This window comes from Osmia lignaria, chromosome 6 (genome assembly GCF_051020975.1).
Source record: "Osmia lignaria lignaria isolate PbOS001 chromosome 6, iyOsmLign1, whole genome shotgun sequence".
In the NCBI taxonomy this organism is placed as follows: Eukaryota; Metazoa; Arthropoda; class Insecta; order Hymenoptera; family Megachilidae; genus Osmia; species Osmia lignaria.
Genome location: NC_135037.1, coordinates 3,543,688 through 3,561,571, shown reverse-complemented (window position 1 = coordinate 3,561,571; position 17,884 = coordinate 3,543,688). Strand labels below are relative to the sequence as shown.

At 41.3% G+C, this 17,884-nt stretch overlaps 3 protein-coding genes across 8 annotated transcripts; all 3 read right to left on the bottom strand.

The window, feature by feature from the left end:
* Window positions 1–1,301: 1,301 nt before the first annotated feature.
* Window positions 1,302–8,314, bottom strand: LOC117601657 (5-oxoprolinase). Of its 3 annotated transcripts, none has more exons than XM_034318719.2 (21): window positions 7,834–8,314; window positions 7,023–7,263; window positions 6,779–6,964; window positions 6,474–6,712; window positions 6,241–6,403; window positions 6,090–6,175; window positions 5,806–6,007; window positions 5,366–5,626; window positions 5,172–5,291; window positions 4,906–5,107; window positions 4,475–4,830; window positions 4,135–4,412; window positions 3,806–4,066; window positions 3,627–3,732; window positions 3,398–3,565; window positions 3,097–3,341; window positions 2,910–3,021; window positions 2,602–2,826; window positions 2,346–2,527; window positions 2,118–2,277; window positions 1,302–1,543 (listed from the first exon to the last, which is right to left on the bottom strand). In XM_034318719.2, exons 2-21 carry the CDS (start codon window positions 7,185–7,187, stop codon window positions 1,403–1,405), a joined length of 3,858 nt encoding a protein of 1,285 aa, XP_034174610.2. In that variant the 5' UTR covers window positions 7,188–7,263; window positions 7,834–8,314; the 3' UTR covers window positions 1,302–1,402. The 3 variants fall into 3 exon arrangements, with proteins under 3 accessions (XP_034174610.2, XP_034174609.2, XP_034174611.2); XM_034318718.2 differs by lacking the exon at window positions 7,834–8,314 and adding an exon at window positions 7,444–7,827; XM_034318720.2 differs by lacking the exon at window positions 7,834–8,314 and adding an exon at window positions 7,444–7,827 and having other exon boundaries at window positions 7,023–7,224.
* Window positions 8,315–8,465: 151 nt separating this feature from the next.
* Fatp3 (Fatty acid transport protein 3) lies at window positions 8,466–15,857 on the bottom strand. The gene is made up of 13 exons (XM_034318726.2): window positions 15,122–15,857; window positions 11,730–11,880; window positions 11,417–11,654; window positions 10,810–11,041; window positions 10,294–10,495; window positions 9,914–10,106; window positions 9,514–9,657; window positions 9,305–9,442; window positions 9,148–9,214; window positions 8,998–9,088; window positions 8,777–8,930; window positions 8,641–8,696; window positions 8,466–8,579 (listed from the first exon to the last, which is right to left on the bottom strand). Exons 1-13 carry the CDS (start codon window positions 15,238–15,240, stop codon window positions 8,481–8,483), a joined length of 1,884 nt encoding a protein of 627 aa, XP_034174617.1. The 5' UTR covers window positions 15,241–15,857; the 3' UTR covers window positions 8,466–8,480.
* A 147-nt stretch (window positions 15,858–16,004) lies between these two features.
* LOC117601662 (vesicle-associated membrane protein 3) lies at window positions 16,005–17,745 on the bottom strand. Of its 4 annotated transcripts, none has more exons than XR_004580769.2 (6): window positions 17,529–17,745; window positions 17,374–17,423; window positions 17,248–17,298; window positions 16,849–17,081; window positions 16,361–16,515; window positions 16,005–16,166 (listed from the first exon to the last, which is right to left on the bottom strand). XR_004580769.2 is itself a non-coding variant. In XM_034318729.2 (6 exons), the coding sequence occupies exons 1-5, from the start codon at window positions 17,592–17,594 to the stop codon at window positions 16,478–16,480; spliced, it is 438 nt and encodes a 145-aa protein (XP_034174620.1). In that variant the 5' UTR covers window positions 17,595–17,745; the 3' UTR covers window positions 16,005–16,166; window positions 16,438–16,477. The 4 variants fall into 4 exon arrangements, 3 of the variants coding, with proteins under 3 accessions (XP_034174620.1, XP_034174619.1, XP_034174621.1); XM_034318729.2 differs by having other exon boundaries at window positions 16,438–16,515; XM_034318728.2 differs by having other exon boundaries at window positions 16,005–16,515.
* Between the last annotated feature and the right edge of the window lie 139 nt (window positions 17,746–17,884).

The following is a 17,884-nucleotide window of genomic DNA, read 5'->3' as shown; positions in this document are numbered from 1 at the left end:
ATTGTTGACTAATTGTTGGAATGTAGGAACAAGTCAAACACAGATGGTCCTGTCTGCTACTTTAACGAACATCTCGAGGACGTTCTTCATAAAATTATCGATATTGAAATTCAAAGCGGACTATTTTTAGGAAACGCTTCGAAACTGTTTTCGTGACGCCGATTCGTAAGAAATTTTCTTACCGCGGCAGCAGGATTCCAGCAGGATCAGCTTTACTGGTAGGACGAAGCACGGCGCGTATCGACGGACCAAGGATATAACTTTCGCGGAAGAGCGAAACTTTTCCGAACTATCATCGTTTTTCATGCAACTTTTCCGTTTCCCTCCGTTCGCGAACATTCGGGCATTCGTAACATTTTCGCGGGAGTTTTATCGTTTTCCGATCGTAACGCAGCATACTTGTCTTCAACTCCTCTTGCATTTAAATTAAATGATTATTCCTTTTCTTTTTGCAAGAGAAATCGACAATTCTTTAATATTTGCAATCAGTGTCTCTCGTGATTGCCATTTCCTGTGAGAGTCAAAGAAAATTCCCGTCAGGATTTTCGGATATTTTCGTCCTTTCCAGCCCATCACGTACCGGCTTCAGGATCAGCCGGTCGTTTGAGTGAGCTAATTGTGAACGTACCTTTAACACCAACCGTGCCGTCTTGCATTTTAACACAGAGCCTCGAACGTTTCTTGGATCTTCTTCCGTGATGAAAGGAAGGCTGGCACAAAGAAGCTTCCTCTGCTTGGAAATCCGCAAAATAGAAGTTCCCTTTCCATTGGTAGCTCGCGAGATATCGTGCGGCGAGCGTCAATGAAGATCCCATTGATGAGTTCGAAAAAGAAAATCGATCAGCTTTCTATTTTAACGCGACGTCGGTTTCGAGGATGAATAGCAATTCGCGTGGAAGCACGATGGACGTTGCACGAAATGCATACACGTTGAAGGAACTACTTGAGAACTGTTTTGCAAATGGAAGTGCAATCGGAAGTTTCTAGCTGCCCGTGTGCAACATAGTCACGGTATTTCGGTCGGCAATTACTGCGACCGGAAATGGAATAGGAGCCATCGCGAAACCATGCCGAATGAAGCGCACAGGCAAATCAATGTTAGTTGCAGTAAATTTGATTTGATCGCCGCTTGAATTTATTAAGATACTTGGAGGACCATTGGTTAGAGGCAAATTGAGCCGAAATTATCTTATAGAAGTTCCTCTCAATTGCTCTTAAATGGCAATTCAAAATCGATAGAAACAGATAATTGAGGAAATATCAAGGATTCAGAAATGAAAATTTTCTCTTTCATTTAAAGAATATCTTTTTATTTTTTAGTTATTGTCCTTCATTGATAAATATATGAATATTGTGCGTTTATAATTGAGCTATTAATTATTATCGTTTAATTAATTGCACTCTATACAGATTCTTGCGCCTTCCGGTATTCGAAGACGCTTCCTCGTTCGACGAATCCTTGAAAGTTTCTCTGAATCGAAGCAGCCTTTTCTCCGGGTTGTCCGTAACCACCGCCCCCTGGACTCTCCAGAATAAAAGTATCCTGAGAAGAATTCATAAATTACAACAGAGTTATTCGCGGTGTAGTTCATTGTGTCGCGGTCCGCTTTGTGCAACACGCGAATATAGAGAATAATCCTCCGATGATTGCACGAGAATAGAAAAATTTGGTGCGTTGTTTCATTCTCTGTTCCCTCGCCTTCTGTCTTCAAAAGAAAAATGAAATTGGAGGTCGTAGAGGTGTTGCGAGCGTGTAGTGGAAACTTCCGTAGGGAAAACTTCGAAGATTGTGATCATATTTCATTTTGCTGTGCAAACGTAAAAGTTTCCCGAAACATGGTTGCACGGTTTTATGAATAAGTATCAAAGTAGTATGGACGGGAATTTTTCAGACGGTTCATAGCAACTCGTACGCGATCGACTCGCAAATATCGAGTTTTGTCGAGATAAAATCTTTACGAGACAGTATTTAAAAATCGCGTTGGTTTCTTCTAATTTAGATGCACGAGACCATTCGAATTTTATGGGGTCGCGTAAATTTTTATGCGATTTGTGCTTTCGTATCGAGGTTAGTTGTTTGTAAAATGAATTAGGTCAGTCGAATCGTGTGTTCTTACCCCGGGATGGACTGGTACGGCTGTTTTTGGACCCAGATTGATCTTTCTGCCATCAGCTCTTTGCAGCGTATTTCTTCCCCTTTCTCCTGGCAGTCCTCCAGCTAGTCCGGGTGGACTGTGCACCCTCCTTTCGGTTAACACAGACAGCATCATGGGTGCTCTGAAATGAAAACAAATATTTGCCAAATTTAGTCAAAAACATTATATATACGACCAACGTTTAATCACCTGAAAATTGTCTCGCGAACGACTCCATCGCCACCACGATGAGCACCAGCTCCACCGCTTCCAGGACGAAGAGAAAATTTATTCAGAACAACAGGATAACGAAGTTCCAATATCTCTGGGTCGGTGATCCTTGTGTTGGTCATGTGCGTATGTATTCCTCCTCTGCCGTCCCATGTTGGCCCCTTTGAAAATCATCTCTTAAAAAACAATTCTTTTATTGAGCGAAGAGGACGATTGAAGATATTGAATATATTACAGCTCCACTACCACCAGCGACAGTCTCATAGTATCCCCATTCCTCTGTACCAAGAGTGACATTATTCATGCACCCTTGCGATGCAGCACAAGCTCCGAAAGCTTGCAAAATAACATCCACGACTCGTTGGGACGTGAGAACGTTACCACCAACCACTGCAGCTTCTTCCGATGGATCTAACAGCGATCCTTTGGGTATGATTACCTTTACAGGCTTCAGACAACCCTGATGAAATGAATAAAATCATCGAATGATGAATTAATTGAAAATTTTGAATAATTAGTACTAAATGCAGACGATAATGATACCTGATTCAAAGGAACATCTCTACCAACGATGCACCTCAAGCAGTAAATCAATGCTGAAAAAGTGATAGCTCGAGGTGCGTTGCAATTACCCCAAACTTCGTACCCTGTGCCACTGAAATTTCAATTTTTCATTGAAATTATAGCTCTAATATATGAATTACACTTCTGTTTAAAAATGAGAGCTCACGTAAAATCACAGACTGCTTCACCCTTCTCAATATCAATGCTCAGAAGGAACTTAATCATACTTCCATCGTCTAGATAATCTATGGCGCTAGTAGCGGTACTTCCTGTTTCCTCCAACAGTTTCCGGCCAACAGACTTCAACATATCCCTGACGGCAACTTCGGCATTGTGCTGAATATGACCCATATACGCTTGAACCACTTCGAGTCCGTATATGTCGATCAATTCGTTGACCAGTAACGAACCCTGCGATGAAATTCATGAACAAACACAGTTTTTACACTCGTTTCTACGATACTTACTTTGTGATTAGCAGCAATTTGAGCTTTGAGGTCGCTCAGGTTGTCGGATAGATTCCTAGTCCCTGAACTTCCTGGGATCTTCCCTGGTGCCATTAATTCTTCGGTTAGTTCCTTTTCCCTGAACACACCTTTGTGGACTAGTAGAAAACTTTTGAAAGCAGCACCTTCCTATAGATCATATTTATTCAAGATATCGTAGGAATTGAAGATTTCTATTGAATTATCGTACCTGAAGCAAGGTGGTCGAATGTGGTGGCATGGAACCAGGTGTGATGCCTCCGATGTCAGCGTGATGGCCCCTGCTGGCTACAAAGAACACTGGTTTCTCAACGTCCCTGCACGAAAAGGATTATAAACTTTAATATTTTACCGAGTTTCAACTAGTAAAGAACCTCAACAAATAAATACTTGTAAAATACTGGAGTGATGACAGTGAGATCTGGAAGATGCGATCCACCCGCAGACGGATGATTCGCAAGGATCACGTCACCCTTTGTGAAACGACCCTTGAAAACCTTCATCTGAAACTGAACGGTCTCCTGCATAGCGCCCAAGTGCACCGGTATATGGGGTGCGTTGGAAACCAGACCACCATCAGGACCAAAGACAGCACAAGAGAAGTCCAGTCTCTCTTTGATGTTTGTAGAGATGGAGGTCCTCTGAAGGATCCTTTGAGAACAATATCCCAATTGATGAGTTCATCGATACTTTTATATTCATCTTATCGTTGTATCTACCTGCCCATTTGCTCGGCGATACTCATGAAACGGTGAGAGAAGATGCTGAGTTGAATGGTGTCCAGCTCGGTGGTGACCTCGGTCTTCGAACCTTGACCGATCGTTATCTTCACGTCACCATGAGGAGTGATCGATGCGGTGCAATCGGGTTCGACTAGAAGGGTGCTCAGGCTATCCATTATGATGGCTGGTCCAAGTATCGTGTGGCCAGGTGATAGAGTGTGCAACTGATACACTTTAGTTTCCAAGTAGCCGCTTTCGAAGTACACCATGGTAGTCTGTTTGTAGAAATTTAAAATGATGAGGACAGTTTGTCATTGCTCTATCATCCTTCGCTTACCTTTTCCACTTTCGGTGGCTCGTTCGAAGGAGGAAAAATCGAATCTTCTTCGATATCCGTCTTTCCCACACCTCTCACTCTTACGTCGTTCACCAGAATCTTTCTATTCGGCATTGTGAAACCGAATTCCGTCTGATACCTTTCTAAGAAAGTTGTGAGGAAATCTCCGTGTCTCGTGCCTTTGTTTCCGTTCGTCCTACTGGGTGTACACATCAGGGCGCAGTCTGTTCCTTGGTAACGCAGGTGCAAAAATGGTTCCGTGATTACGTGGGAGGCTGCGAAACCTTCGATAGCTAATTTGTCTCTAACCTTCTTTTCTAAGACATCCAAACGTTCGTCCAATCGCGTAAATGATTCTGAATGTAAAGAGGCAAAGATGCATAAGAATTCATAAGAAATTTTTGTTGATTGTAATTTGGGAAATGTTTTACTTGGCTCGTAGATTTCCGCACTAGGCTCCTGAGCTTCTTCCACGACGTCAGCTAGGGCCATTCCGTAGGCTGACAAAATTCCAGCGTATTTGTGAACGAAAACGGTACCCATTCCTAGAGAACGAGCAATGGCACACGCGTGTTGCCCTCCAGCACCCCCGAAACATGCCAAAACGTGACGAGATGTGTCGTACCCTTTCGCCTATATAAAGACAGCATATTTTTTCGAATGAATCGTTGCAATTATTTGAAAATTTATATAATACCTGTGTCAGAGCTCTTATTGGCCTGCACATGGTTTCATTAGCGACCCTGACGAAACCCATCGCCACTTCCTCGACCCTCATCTTACCTCTGTGACTCTCTTTCGCTAGAAATTCGTTGATCTATAAATTACAGCGAAATTTTTAATTGTATTTCGTATACTCAGTTATTTTTAAGTAAAGTAAATATTTGGTACTTGATCAGTGAGTGCTTGGAAGGCCTGCATCGTGCGTGACTTGTCCAATGGTTCATCTTCGTTCGGCCCGAATATTTTTGGGAAATACTCTGGTAGCAATCTTCCTAAAGCTAAGTTTGCATCGGTAACAGCCAGAGGACCATTTTTCTTGTAACACGCCGGTCCTGGGTGGGCTCCTGCGCTCTCAGGTCCAACCTCGAACAGACCCGACCTGAAGAAAAGCATCGATCCACCTCCTGCCGCAACTGTGTTCACGTCCAACTTCAACCGAATTTTGTGACGTTTAAAATCACTGAATAATCGATTTATTAACGCTTAAAGAATCGAATGGGTACTGATATTCGTTCGGACCAGGTGAACTCTCCATAGATTTCTCTACTTTTCCACGGGACAATGCATCGTTACTTTGAAAATTTAATACAATTGCAAAGTCGAAGTACCTGAGCAGCTTGGATCGTAACACCCGCAGTTGTGCTCTCATAGACGTGCTCGTAACTGCCACCGTAACGACTCACGTCGGTCGAAGTGCCGCCCATATCGAATCCAATCACAGGTAAATCGGTTTCTTTGTTGTAAGTGGTCATCGCGTATCCTACGACCCCGCCTGCGGGGCCAGAAAGAATAGCACGAGACCCGTTGAATCTATAAATAATTCAAAACTTTAGAGGAAAACTTTCTACTTTTTATTCCATGAATAATTCATCGAATGAATGAATGCACTTACGAGTGCATCGGAGTCAATCCACCGTCGCTCTGCATAAATAGCACATTCACACCTTTCAGTTTGTTTTTAAAGCCTGACGAGAAACCCTGAAAATGATCAAAACACGTGAAACTAAATATATACGTGTCTATTTACTGTCGTCTATATGTACCTGTAAATACTGTTTAATATGTGGTGTTAAATATGCATCAGCGCAGGCTGTGAAGCCTCTGGGAACGATTCTTGTCATGGGCATAATTTCATGGGAAAGAGACACCTGGGAGAAACCAGCGTGTCTCGCTAATTCGCCTACTCTGACTTCGTGTTCAGCAAACCTGAAATGAATTGAAAAACAAGTAAAGATCGACGATTAATCGATGGTAATCGTCATCATTAACGACGGACATGTAACTGTGCGCCAGGACCACTGCCAAACTTTCAATTCCTGATCGTTGCAGTTCCTCAAGATCTCTCTTCAATTTCTCTTCGTCCAATTCTTGGGTGACGAAGAGATCCTCGCCTGTGGAACCTTTTACCCTGCGCCAGATTTTGTTATCCAGGTGGCATTTACCGTGTAACGCAGGTATCACCCTGCTCCTAACTTCCACTACCTTCTTGTACAAAACTTCTGGCATGTCTACTTGCTGAAAAGGAATAACGTTTCAAATCTGAAGAATTTCCATGGAATAATACTGATTTTGTATACATACCAGATCGAATATATTCGGCCTCGCTTGGTTTCCTATGAAAAGAAGATCTCTGAATCCCTCGTTTATCAACAGTGCCATTTTTGCACCCTTTCTTTCCAGCAGAGCATTCGTTGCGACCGTGGTCCCCATCCGGATCCACGATATCAACGAAGTGTCTATTTCTCCCGCGATTTTCTGACCAGTCTCCTGAAATCCCTCCGGATTAATCATCGAATCGAATTCGTACCCACAAAATCATCGCTACCTGTTCAAGAATTCTTCGAATTCCCTCTCGTGGCGCGTCTTCATAGTTGGCTGGATCTACTGACAGTAGTTTCATCACTCGAATCTTGCCGCCCGGACATCTGGCGTACACGTCCGTAAACGTACCGCCGCGATCTATAGCAAACTGGAACTTCTTTTCGGCCATTTTTGCATCCGTCTAGTTTGTCAAAGGCTCGTGCGATCTGTCCAGTGAAACACGCGAAACTGTTTCGTCAGAGACGCTAGAATCATTGAATTCGGTGTACGATAAGATCTGATAAGATCCCGAGTTGACAGAAGCTCAACAGTGTACACATAACAGAGAACAAAGTGGATGGAGGAATTTAATCTGTTTTTATTTTACTAGTGGTCTCGCGAATATTATAGACGATCAAGCTCGACTATCTTTTAAATTCACTCACGATCTACTATAAATCAACGGCGCTCTTTCTCTGTTGCCTTTGAATGGTTCAGTTGTCGCTGCAACTGTTTTCGCGACTGAACAACACTGATAGGGAACACAGACGCAATAAGCTATATTGCTGGTGTTTTTCCATTTATTCGTCTTTTTTGTTGCGTAACACGGATGTGCATGAATATTTCTCTTCATAGATTAGCTTAGAGGTTATATATGGAATAAAAAGGATCCAGCTAAAGTTTCACTTTGATAAATCATTTATTTTTTAATTAGATTTCAATATCTTGTTTTTATTTTTATTTTCTTTTAGAGTAAGGTACCAGAAAAATTACTGCGTTAGTGGTTTCATGGGTAAAGCAATTGAATCGTGTAGAAGGTTGGATATGTTACTAACACGTCGCGTTGTTAACGACCAGGGTTACTGGACTCTGTTCGAGACTGCGCACCCATGATTTTTGCGATGGGTGGGCAGAAATCCGAGGTTCCCCTAGGGTACAAAGTCCAAGGCGAATTGATATTTCTTTTTCTCTTAACGAGAACGATTTATTAAACTATGACATGTCATTTCGTTTTACATACGCAAACGTTACATTACAGGGTCGAGGTCGTTCGTTCGCGCGCACCGTCGTCGTCTTCCTTCTTACAAAATAATTTACCAAAGTCTTGATCTCTAAGAATTCTGATGTTCTATATAATATCATATAAAATAAACCTACGATAGAGTTACAAATTTGACGTTTCAATTTCCTTTTGAGACTCGAACGTTTCTTGCGAAGATTTGTAAGAAAAAACAAAAAATACGTTGGCTAAATCTATACTCTAATCAAATGAGTATCAAGGATCGTGTAAAAATATCTATAAATGCATGGTTCCTCGTGAAAGCTTCGAGATTCGGGAAACATGCGAACACTTTTACAAAAGATTAAAAGCAGTCCGGTCGAATTCACTATTTTCTTTCGTCAATAAATAGAAATTTTACAACAGTTTTCGGAATCATACTTTCGTCGAGGCTTCTTGTTTAAAATACTCAGGTAGCAGTCTTTACAACTTAGCCTTCCCTTCGAGGATAGTGTTGTAAATTTGTTCCGTAAGTTTCACGTACTCTCCAGAACGATCCAAGAAGTAAACCGGATCAGTGATCTACGAATGAAATAGTAAAATAATTATTCAGTCACAAGAATAGAAAAAAAATTAGAATTACCTTGTTGATATTGAAACCATCGCGTTGAAGATCTTTCTTCTTCAACTTAAACGTGCCTGATTGAACAAAGAAACTTGATTATCAAATTTATGAGTGTCAAAAGTGCAAAATCATTAACTGATATCAAGATACTTGCCAGTCATCGGTAGTTCTGATAAAACTCGAACGAAAAGAGGCCTGGCGTATGATGGCAGAGCCTTTTTCACACCTTCTGCCATTTCTTTGATGTTCAGACTATAATCTGGGTCGTAAATAGCTGCCATTCCAGCCTTACCTTCGGCTCCAGGTACCTGTTGATGTTACCGAGTATCATAGAATATTTTGAGACCCAATTTCTAGCAAAATGCAATTAATTACCTCAACCCCATAAACGACTGCGTCTTTCAGACCAATCACATTGCTAACTACACCTTCGACTTCTGAAGTTGCTACGTTTTCTCCATGCCACCTATGAGGAATAATTATTACAAGCATATTTTAAAACTGTAGATAATTATTTACATTTACCTGAAGGTGTCACCAGTCCTGTCCTTGAAATAAAAGTACCCCATCTCGTCCATGACCAAAATATCACCTATATCAGAAGTTTTATATAACTCACGAATTTATCAAGATTAATAATCGATTGGCGATTATCAGAGAACTGATTAATATTTTTACTAACCAGAATTAAAAGCACGATCATCCTTCTTGAACACATCGCGAAGAATCTTTTGTTCAGAAGCTTTTGTATCTGCATATCCGGAAAAGTCATTGAGTACCCTCTTTGGATTGATTTTACCTACAAAGATACCTGATTCTCCTAACGAGAAAAAGAAAGATTTAATAAGGATTAAAATGTTGGAATACTGAGGAAGAATGAGAAATACTAACCAGGTTTACAACGTATGCAGAGACCATCTGGTCCCCTTAATGGTTCTCCAGTCTCCTCATCAACCCTTAATAATGCTACAGGGTACAATGAACCAGCAAACAGTGGAACAAATCCTACTGCTCCAATCTTGTTATCAATATTCACTGAAAACGATTTAAAATGATTTAGTTATCTTAAAATTGTGAAAATTTATATGGTCGTGAGTCATCAAGACTACGAATCTGTAGAGATAAATCGTTTGATTATTCATACTACCACCAGCGAGAATTATAGACGGTTATCTACTCACTAGAAAATTTGAGCAAGGATTATTTTAAAGCACACTTATAGATAAATTATACTCTGTTTATATATAGTCATAAATTTCCACGGAAATCAAAATATTTCATTAAAAATTACCAAGATTCGAGTTTCCTTCAGTGGCGCCATAAAATTCGCCGACTTGCTTCACGCCGAATCTTTCTATAAAAGGTTTCCAAATTTGGGGCCTAAGGCCGTTTCCAAACATCAGTCGAACCTTGTGCGTGGTATCACAGGGACCTGGAGGTACGGTGAGCAGATATCTACAGATTTCTCCGATATACTGTGCGACCTATAATTGAAACATTCTTTGCAATTAAATACGTAATCAATTGATGTACCGAGTCGTTACTGTCATTCATGATATCGAGCTTTGTTCTTGATGCTACGCGAAAGTGGATAAAGCAACTGCAAAGTTCAACTACGACCAGCTGGTGAATTCGAAATCAGCGATGATTGAGGAATAAAAATAACCTTACTGTGCATTCGTAATGGACGCAATCTGGCCAGAACTTTGAAGCACTAAATCGTCTACGAAGAACGACGGTGATACCCTTCAACAATGTTTGACCCACTCCGATCAGCCCACCAGCTGTGTGATAAAGCGGCAAAGAATTGTAAATCCTATCGGTTGATCGTAAACTGAGCATCGAGTTCACGCCACAAGACATTAACATATACCTGGAAAGATAAGTTTAAAATATAATTATTCCACCTCCTAAAATTTATTTCACCAAGGTGCAAAGTATGTAAATACCACTGAAGGCAGACTGAATAATTTAAAAAAAAAAAAAAAAAAGCAAGTAAATAATGATTCATCGAAAATGATTGTACTTTCCAAAATCAAAGTTCATATCTTCGCAGACTGTTTATCGAATTAATTACCGAAACGTATCGTTACATTATTCAATCAGAATAACTCGAACAGTTTTTGATTTTATGCTTAATTAAGGTGTCTGCCGCGGGTGGTGAGAGAAAAGGTGAGAAAATAGTACCTTAAATTAGTGATAACAGCAGCCTTCGGCATCCCAGTGGTACCCGAGGTGTAAATGTAAATCAATTTATCCCGGGGAGTACCTCGAGCAAGGTCGTACACGAGAGGGCTCGGATCGATGCTGGTGATTTCCGTTTTCAGATCGATCGCTCCTTCGAGACAAGGGGTGTCTGACAGATCCGACCACTGGTACAAAGCCACCTCTGGAATTTTCTCCCTAATTTCACGAATCACTGAACAAAAAGACGTATCGTTCTCATTGTTGTTTCGAGAAATTCGCAAGCGCGAAGAAAATACGTATTGAACGTGTCAGAAATTTAATGTAACGGAATAATTAAGAAAAGGATAATTCGAAGTAACATTAATATTACGTTAATTTCGTTGAATATGATGAAATAATTCATACTTTAGGAATATTAATCAATTTCTTGGTACGAGTATATAATGTAGCACTTAAAAAGAACAAACAAAAATTTTCTTAACTTACTGTCAATATTTGATATGCATATATGCAACTAAACGATAAAAACGCGTCTGCATCGACAAATATTGGAATCATTATTTTTAAGAGATTATTATTAAAAAATCTTGCATGAAAAAGAACTTACCTTCTTTGAACTCCGATCCAAAAATAACAGCCTTACAATTGGCTGCCTTGATGCTGTGCACTAAAACATCTCCACAAAGGTTCGTGTTCAAAAGTGCACCGACAAAGCCAGCTTTGCTAAGACCCAACCACGTTCCCACGTATTCTGGTCGACTTTCCATGATCAAACCAACGCTATCCCCGCGAGATAAGGATTTCTTGCGAAAATAACGTCCCAGTTGATTGCTGTATTCTTCTAGCTACGTACAAACGGAGAACAATTACATTACATTCCTGTAGAATTCTCGTTAACGCTTCGACTTATTTCAGCTCACCTTTCGATACGTCCATTCTTTGTCCTCGAAGATGAAAGCAATTTTATCAGGATTAGTGGTGGCGTGCCTCGTAAATATCTTTGCCACCGTGAACCCTCGTGTTTCCCACCACCATAGCAGAACATTAACACGGACGAACCTGTAGGCACCCCTGTTGCGGAAGAAAAACGACGCTTAATAATATTTTCTTAAGCTCCTTTGTTCACCGGCTGAAATTTCTCGCGACTTTCGTGGAAACAGAAATATCGAGAAATTAGAAACGATAACTTAGATAATCATTGGAGCATCGATTAGATTATGATTTCAGGGTTAATACAGAATTGTTCTACGCGACACATTTCTACGATGGGAAAGGGGTCAGTCGGAAAAGCATTGAATGAAACGATTAGTCGGGAAGCGAATCAGAGTACAGACGATAGAAACGGTCGCATGTTTTTTGGATCGTTGATAGGTATCTCTCTTGTCCCTACCACAATTCTAATGTAACATCCTTTCCTCTCTGGATCAATTGGTTAATATCGCGGCACGACACGCGCGTGACATGTGTCATTCGAACGCAACCTTTCTGCCATTACTCCTTCGACACCTGTTTCATTGCGCTTCCATTATCGTTAGATTTTCATATTATTAAAGCAAACGCGTTGATCTTAACGCAGCGAAAGAGTTAAAAATCACGTTATCTATTCGCTTTTAATCTTTAACTTACGTCTTAAGTCTATCATTGGGATAAGATCAATAAAAACAACAATAAAGTTGAAAATATTTGTGTGCACTTTATTTCGATGTAAATGTAAGCAACGATAAAGGTCTTGAAGAAACAGAAGCGATACGTCCCCGGAAGATTACGCCTTTGTCGAAGCTGTCGTGTCGGGGCGAGTATACGACACCAGCGGTCAGCCCCTTCCAACGCTTCCACGGTGATTAAATGAAATCAAATAAAATAACGAAGCACGTTGCGTGCTAGGTATGAAGATAACTTAGAGGCCGCGGTGCATCACTCGCGGTTTCGTTGCCACACGTTAACCCTTGGGCTCAGGTTTGCATCTCCTACCTGAAGATAATCCTCCGTCCTTCTTTTAACCCTTTTGCTCGCGTATAAAGAATCGCGGAGTGTAAAAAACGAAAAAAATGAAAAATAATTGTGGTCTGCTAGGGAAACTGCACCAAGTATTGAATACTATTGGCACAGGGCAAATGAGACACAATTTCATCTTCGAGCGATGATAGACCAACGCTTAATGGAATATAAACGCTGGCATCCAACACTCGTTCGCGGACAAGGACGCGAGTTAAGCTTCGATGAGGGAATTTTGCAAACGATATTTTTTGCACGATTACACGTGTCCTGGATATCGATAACGCGATACCCACCCATCGGACTTGGCATTTGATATTCCAACAACCTGTTGCCATCGGGTTCGAATAAAGTTCCGACACTACTTTGCCGAATATACTCGATTTTGTAGTCAATTCTCATCGGTTCCAGTTGTGGAGGAAGCAATTTTCATATAAATGGGACCCGAGACGTTATTGAATTCCGCGAAAGCCTTCTGTTTCTTTATTGGATCGGTGAAGGAAAAACGCGGACTCCCCCACCGGGATTTGAACCCGGGCCCTCAGGAGCGATAGGTCGAGAACTCTATTCACCACGCTAATACCATCTGTCCCTATCCCTAATTTCACGATTCTTCTTACAGAGTCTGAAGGACTCTATTCCTCCGAAAACTATACAAATTACCGTGTCCAATTAGGTGTTCATTTCTTTTTCTTAATAAACGTTTACATTTTCAACCTTGCTCTGTTCATTTTCTACCGTTCAGAAGCAAAGCCACCTTTGTCCCAATTCTTGTCATACCCTATCTAATACCACAGGAAAAGAATCCTATCTGCTTTACAGTCCGGTTCGTGCCTCGACAAAGTCAAAGTCCACGCGTGAATGAGAACGTGCCGAGTAAAATTAAAGCTACACAAACTTATGTAACTGGTGTTCACGAACCGTACGAAACACCATGCACCGTTCCCAGCTCCGAAAAAAGAGAACGTGTTTGCACGGTACTCTGTTCGAGCACGATCAAAACAATGTCATTGAAGGAGCTGTTTAAATTCCATGCACTCCATATTGGCCCGACAATGGTCGTTCGCGTTGGTACAATGCACGGGTTGCATCCGCCGATGAATGTGTGCACTTTGATAGCTGCACGGACACATGCGTCTATGGAGAATACCGGCACGGTTTATCAATCAATGGCCAGTTCTGTGACTGTGATAAAATCAATGCCAAATGGCCTGAGTTCGTTCGTTGCGTTATTATGCAACCTGGACCAAACGCGATCCTTTTCGAAACGCATGCAGATTTCGATCGGCAGCGAACATGTTAATTGATCGCGTAGTTAATTTATGTAACGAAAAAATTGACATAATTTACATAGCAACACAGTAGCAAGACGCTAACGAGCTGAAGTGGAGAATATTTTAGTGAAAGGTGCACATAAAAGGTAGAAATAGAAAATTGAGCCTTAGGTATTAGCCAGCAACGAAGAGGTACTCCAAAATGACTTCCTGAAAAATTGGAAAGTGTAGCAGATAAGGAATTAGCAAGGACATAGCAAGGTGAAATTGTGCAACACTGTGAGTGTGTACTGTTATTGTTGTTATTGAAAAACTAAAAAACTGAATATTTCGCTTTTGTTTCGATAGTATATAGAATACAATGAAATATTCCAACATCGAATAGATCCGGTGCTGATAGCAAACATTAAAAAAAAGATACTTTCGCCCGCGTATTCTGTACCACGAAGTCGGTGAAAACAGAGAGAAAATGTTTGATTAGGTTCAAGTACGAAGCGTGAAAGAGCACGCGTGGGTGTACATTCAAGCGTAATCAAGAATATACGTTCGGTACAAAGTCAAATTGAGCCGTAATGCTTGAGATATTACGAATATTTGTTCAACTGTCGTTTTTTGTTTCCTCGATATTAGGATTAATGTTTCCACGATAGCACAACGAACACGTGGGTCCTGCCTCAATATTGGTAAACGTCAACGACGACGTTCGTTGAAATATTTTTATGAAAAATCCTGTACATTTCCATTAGCTTGATCAAATGAACGCGAGGCTTGTAATTTTAATCAAAATATTGTCACATCTAAAACGTAAGGTAAATGTTGAATTAAAACATCGTCGTGTTTGTGTTAACCCTTTCGCTACGTAAGTAACATTTTAAAAACAACGAAAAAATGTATAAAATTATACAGAATGAACGTGTTTTAATTAAAATACATTGCAACGAAAGGGTTGAAGAAAAGAAAAAAAAAAGTGTCTAGATCATTCTGTAATTTTCTGTTGATCGCAATACAAGAAGGAAACAGAGGAAATTTCTTAAAATACTCACAGCACGTCTCTGGGCAATGTCTTGTAGAGCAAGTAAACGAAGCGTCGGCGGTTTCCTGTTAGCAGATAGGCGCCGACAATTACGGATAGACCCGCGATCACCACCTCGTGCAGTCCCATGACTTGGAGCGAACAGGACGCGCACTGATCGATTCGCCGGCGCCCGTTCGGTCTCGTCTACTACGAGCACGTTTCTAACGAGGATGATAGTCGTCTTGGTCGCGAGTAGTTCGCAAAGAAATAGAAGAATAAGAAGGGAAGGGAAAAATAGAAAAGAGGAGGAATACGCTCAGCGTGGTCAGGTACTTCAAGTCGCGGGCGGACGACGACTAACCGAGCTAGCGGTGTGTGTACTCGCATATACGTATCGTGTAGCGAAACGTACAAGTGATCGTCATTGATAGTCATTGGCGTAGCATGTTAGAATGTGGAGGGGAAGTTTGTTAGCCGAGTTTCGCGACTGCATTCACTTTTGAACGGGACTTCGCTTACACGAGAACGCTTCGCGTCAAACATGCGTGTAGTAGTAAACATAAAATCTTAATCGATCGGTGATCACAATTTCGTAGATCTGATAGAGATAAAACTTAGCTTGCAAAAACGTGGATGCCTTATAAGACACGGTGATGAGATTAATTGCGTTATAGTAGGGACACGCGCGTACGCCGCGATGTTGTGCTCAATTTTTTAATCGATTAATGAGGTAAAAGCCGACGGCAAATACGAACAAAGGGTCCAAGGTGCAACGATACGCGTACAAAAGAGCAGAAAATTGTGTAAGATACACGAGGCTATGGATCAGAATTCTGCGGAAACCGCAAACGAGAGAGAGAGAGAATCCACCGAGGGAGAACGTGGTTCGGTACACATGAACGCGACTCGTCTTAAAAATAACAAGAATATGTATTTTATACAAACTTATATGATAATAATACACGTATACAGTTCATTAAAGACAGGTACAAATACAGAACGTACGCACGATATAACGATTGTGTTTCAGTCTGGACGGAGCCTCGGTCACGAATATTTCACAACGATGGATACTGAAAAAATAAAACGTCAATGATACGTTGACGTGTTCTGTAAATGATTTCGAACGTTAAAACATGAGGTTTTCAAAGCGATACGAGACGCGTGCAAATCGTACGAACAATGAGAAGCGTCGATAATGGAAAGAGCCTTGTTAAATCTCTAACACGATGCGTTAAATTTGACGGTAATTTCAAGGATAACCTACCTAGCCGATAAAGGTAAGAGAGAAGCCGGTGAGATGTGTACTGGGAACAGACTTAGAAGTGGAAAATTGATGAATACCTGGAATCGAACGTTTGAGGCTCGCTACACCGTGTGTTCGCTATCTGAGAACCAGGTAAAGCACCGTGATGTCCAGTACTGAAAAGGATACCCGTCGATCTGACTACGTGAGCTGTTTTTAAACGATCTCTGTGCGGTAGCTGAATGATTTGCAATGGCGAATTCAGTCAAAAAAGGCGAGAACAAGTGCTGGTGCACGTATGTTCAAGATAGATGAACACAAACGTTCGATGATTACTTTAAATCAGAAATGCGCGATCACATTTTGAAACGTCATTGCCATTTTCGTTACAATTTGCAAAGATAAAGGATTGCGCATTGCTGCTTTATATTTGAGGTGCGATAAGAAGGAAAATAACATGCAGTTTATCATGCACGTCAAATAAAGGCTTGCACAGACTGGTACCGTACCAATAATGCAGATTACCACCGTCACCGTGATAGCGACCAAGATTATTCTCGTCCTGAAATTCTGTAACCACGCCCTTTGCTGTGCTTTCTTCGCGGTTGATCTGAATTCGCTTCCGGCCATATTCAAACGATCACTAGCTTCCTGTAGATCCTCGAGCCTCTCGCCACGTTCCATTACTTTCTGCACGTTCTCGCGCATCGTTTCTGTCACCTCTTGGATTTGCAGTCGGACGCTTGAATCAGAAAATGTGCATCAAACATACTCGGCTTAAACATTTCGCAATAAACGAATATTTACTGTCAACGAAACGATTGTTTTATAAAGAAGACATTAATGAAGTAAAGTACAAAAGCAAAAACAAGTATCACAAACATACACGAAAATCAAGGACACTTTACCTGTCCATCTTTCCATCCGCGCGTGTCTCCCCCGAGGACGTACTAGGTCGACTAGATACAGAAACATCATAAGTTAGAATACATCGAAGGATAATTAGGAAGTTAAATGAGAGTCGTTAGACTCACTTGAACACCATGTTTTCTTCTGTATCGCTCTCGTGCTCCAAAAGTGATTCCTGAAACAGTTTGAATCGAATTCAAAACTCCCGCCACTCGAAATCTCAGCGGACGCGTCAGCACTGATATGGCGCATGATGATTCCATACGGAATAACCACTAACCTTTTCATCGTTTGCCGCTGATTTAATGTCCTCCTTGGACAAATCCCACTTGCTGGACGTCGCCATGGTCTCGGTTGACCAAACCTGTTGCTTGTAATTCACCTAATTGGCCGATAATGACGTCGCGCGACGAGCAGTTCTCGCGAACGTGTCTCGAAAACGCTACTGGAACACTCGATGCGGAGCCATGTTGGAACGATCGTGCTGTTCCATCGACCCAAACTAGGTTCGGAACTGGTTTTAGAGTTACAGTCTTTGCGGCAGATGGCGTGGATCGTGTTGCTCGGTGCATTCCAAGCGCTATGCAACAGTTATGCACCGGGGTGCATTCGAAGACGGATGCAACAGTTTTGCAC

Coding starts and splice junctions, on each gene's coding strand:
- LOC117601657 (XM_034318719.2), bottom strand. CDS start 7,187: ATGGCCGAAAAGAAGTTCCAGTTTGCTATAGATCGCGGCGGTACGTTT. Junction 6,176..6,240: donor ATATTAAACAGTATTTACAG/GTACATATAGAC, acceptor GATCATTTTCAG/GGTTTCTCGTCAGGCTTTAA. Junction 1,544..2,117: donor CCGTACCAGTCCATCCCGGG/GTAAGAACACAC, acceptor AATTCTTCTCAG/GATACTTTTATTCTGGAGAG.
- Fatp3 (XM_034318726.2), bottom strand. CDS start 15,240: ATGGGACTGCACGAGGTGGTGATCGCGGGTCTATCCGTAATTGTCGGC. Junction 11,042..11,416: donor TGGATCGGAGTTCAAAGAAG/GTAAGTTCTTTT, acceptor CTTTTTGTTCAG/TGATTCGTGAAATTAGGGAG. Junction 9,443..9,513: donor CTGCATACGTTGTAAACCTG/GTTAGTATTTCT, acceptor TTTTCTCGTTAG/GAGAATCAGGTATCTTTGTA.
- LOC117601662 (XM_034318728.2), bottom strand. CDS start 17,594: ATGGCGACGTCCAGCAAGTGGGATTTGTCCAAGGAGGACATTAAATCA. Junction 17,299..17,373: donor GAAGAAAACATGGTGTTCAA/GTGAGTCTAACG, acceptor TTCTGTATCTAG/TCGACCTAGTACGTCCTCGG. Junction 17,082..17,247: donor GCGGATGGAAAGATGGACAG/GTAAAGTGTCCT, acceptor TTCTGATTCAAG/CGTCCGACTGCAAATCCAAG.